This window comes from Buceros rhinoceros, unplaced genomic scaffold (assembly GCF_000710305.1).
Source record: "Buceros rhinoceros silvestris isolate BGI_N320 unplaced genomic scaffold, ASM71030v1 scaffold38660, whole genome shotgun sequence".
Classification (NCBI taxonomy): domain Eukaryota; kingdom Metazoa; phylum Chordata; class Aves; order Bucerotiformes; family Bucerotidae; genus Buceros; species Buceros rhinoceros.
Window position 1 is genome coordinate 1 of NW_010390847.1, and position 1,715 is coordinate 1,715.

The 1,715-nt window shown below is 47.2% G+C and overlaps 1 protein-coding gene across 1 annotated transcript; it reads left to right on the forward strand.

Annotated features, from left to right (window-relative positions):
• Positions 1 to 164: 164 nt before the first annotated feature.
• Positions 165 to 1,511, forward strand: CHRAC1 (chromatin accessibility complex 1; the record flags this gene model as incomplete). Its single annotated transcript, XM_010139360.1, has 2 exons — positions 165 to 291; positions 1,247 to 1,511. Coding segments are annotated over 2 exons (273 nt in total), but the record flags the coding sequence as incomplete, so codon positions are not given.
• Between the last annotated feature and the right edge of the window lie 204 nt (positions 1,512 to 1,715).

Below are 1,715 nucleotides of genomic sequence, written 5' to 3' on the forward strand. Positions count from 1 at the left end.
CCGCCTCCGGCCCCCGAGCGTTTCTGGTAGCGGGTGTCTGCACAGCGCCCCGAGCGCGGCAGTCCGGGCGGCGCCTGTGCCCCCCGGCAGGGACTGGGGGAACTGCTGCCAGCCCTGTGCCTGGGTTCGCAGTTTGACTGTTGGCTTTTGTTTTCTTTTTTTAGGAGCTTTTCGTTCAGTATTTAGCTACGTACTCCTACAAACACGGCAGAGGCAAGGAGAAGAACGCGTTAACTTACAGTGACCTGTCTCATACCGCAGAGGAGTGCGAGACCTTTCAGTTCCTTGCAGGTATCTGTAGCACAGTAGTAAATTCAGTATGTAATTTGGAAAATGAAATCTTACTTCTGTGGAATTGTTTCATGAGGACACGATTCTCCTATTGGTCATTAAACTCTATTACAACATGCAACTGGAACTCAGACTACATCGCTGAAAAATTCCTTGTGCATGGGGGTTTTTCTGGTGCTTCAGAATTATTCAAGGCTAATTAGTTCTCGGCACATTGCCTTAAGCATTTCTTTAATCCCAGCACCTCCATCCGAAGGCTGTCAGCCTACAGAACAGGACCACTGCTGGTCTTTATGTGAGAAGTTATACGGCCCCAGATGAACACACTTAAATCTGTAACTCTCCTTTCTCAGACTGGTTGATTCATCACATGGTTCCTCTTTCCTTTTATATATAGATCTCTCTATATGTATGTATGTGCACTTACACTTTTTACTGACACCTGGATTTTTGTTGTTACACTTCGCTGAGAAAGAGTAGAATAGAGGTCGCGAGTAAGATACTGCCAGCCCAGTCTTTCCCCGGGTTCCTCGTGGACATACTCCAAGCACGCAGCTCCGCTTTGAGTCAGGTCTCAACAAGTATCTTAACCTTGATGCGGAAAAAGTGTTTCCCCAGGATGAAAGTGGGATGGGGGCTTACTGACTCTGTCTCAGGCAGCTGAGTGGTCGAGTGCTCTGTTTTACGTCCCATAAATAACGGACGTGAGCAGAGAGTAAAGGGGGTTGCCTGTAATCAGCCGTAAAATACATTCCTCATCTGTGGTTGCTGGGTGATCCTCTCGTGGTCTTACAGCTGTATAGGTCAGATTAACTCACCGGCTTTTTCACTGCAGTAATAATGTTTTCCACAAAGCCCCTCTGACGTCACGTCAGTAGCGGCAGAGGTGCAGCAGCACTGACGAGGCAGTATAGGAATTCCGACTGACTGTGAGAGAAACCATTCTGCCTTCCAGATATCTTGCCAAAGAAGATCCTGGCTAGCAAATACTTGAGAATGCTTGAGAAAGAGAAGCGAGATGGAGCAGTGGGGGAAGACGATGAAGAGGATGAGGAGGAAGAGGATGAAGATGAAACTGTTGGTGAAGCTGTTGGGTCTTAAGACCAGTGGAGAACTGCTTCACTGTTGATCCATTTTCTGTTGTGTAAAGGATGTTATTTCTGTGACTCAGGATCCAGGTGCTGGATATATTTATATGCCGAGCCATCTGCTTTTGCTGTGTTTGAGACATGTAGAAATCGACCTCTACGCTTGTGGAAGAATGGAATTCTTCCCTCGCGATCACGGGAGGTCAGAAGAGCTGGTGTAAATCTGACAGCAGAGCTTGCTCAGATCATTTAAAATGACTTCTCCAGACAATCGCCTTCCAAATTTGAAATGTCCTACGGGCAGCTTTCAGTCCAAAAGCTCTTTCGCCCTCTGAT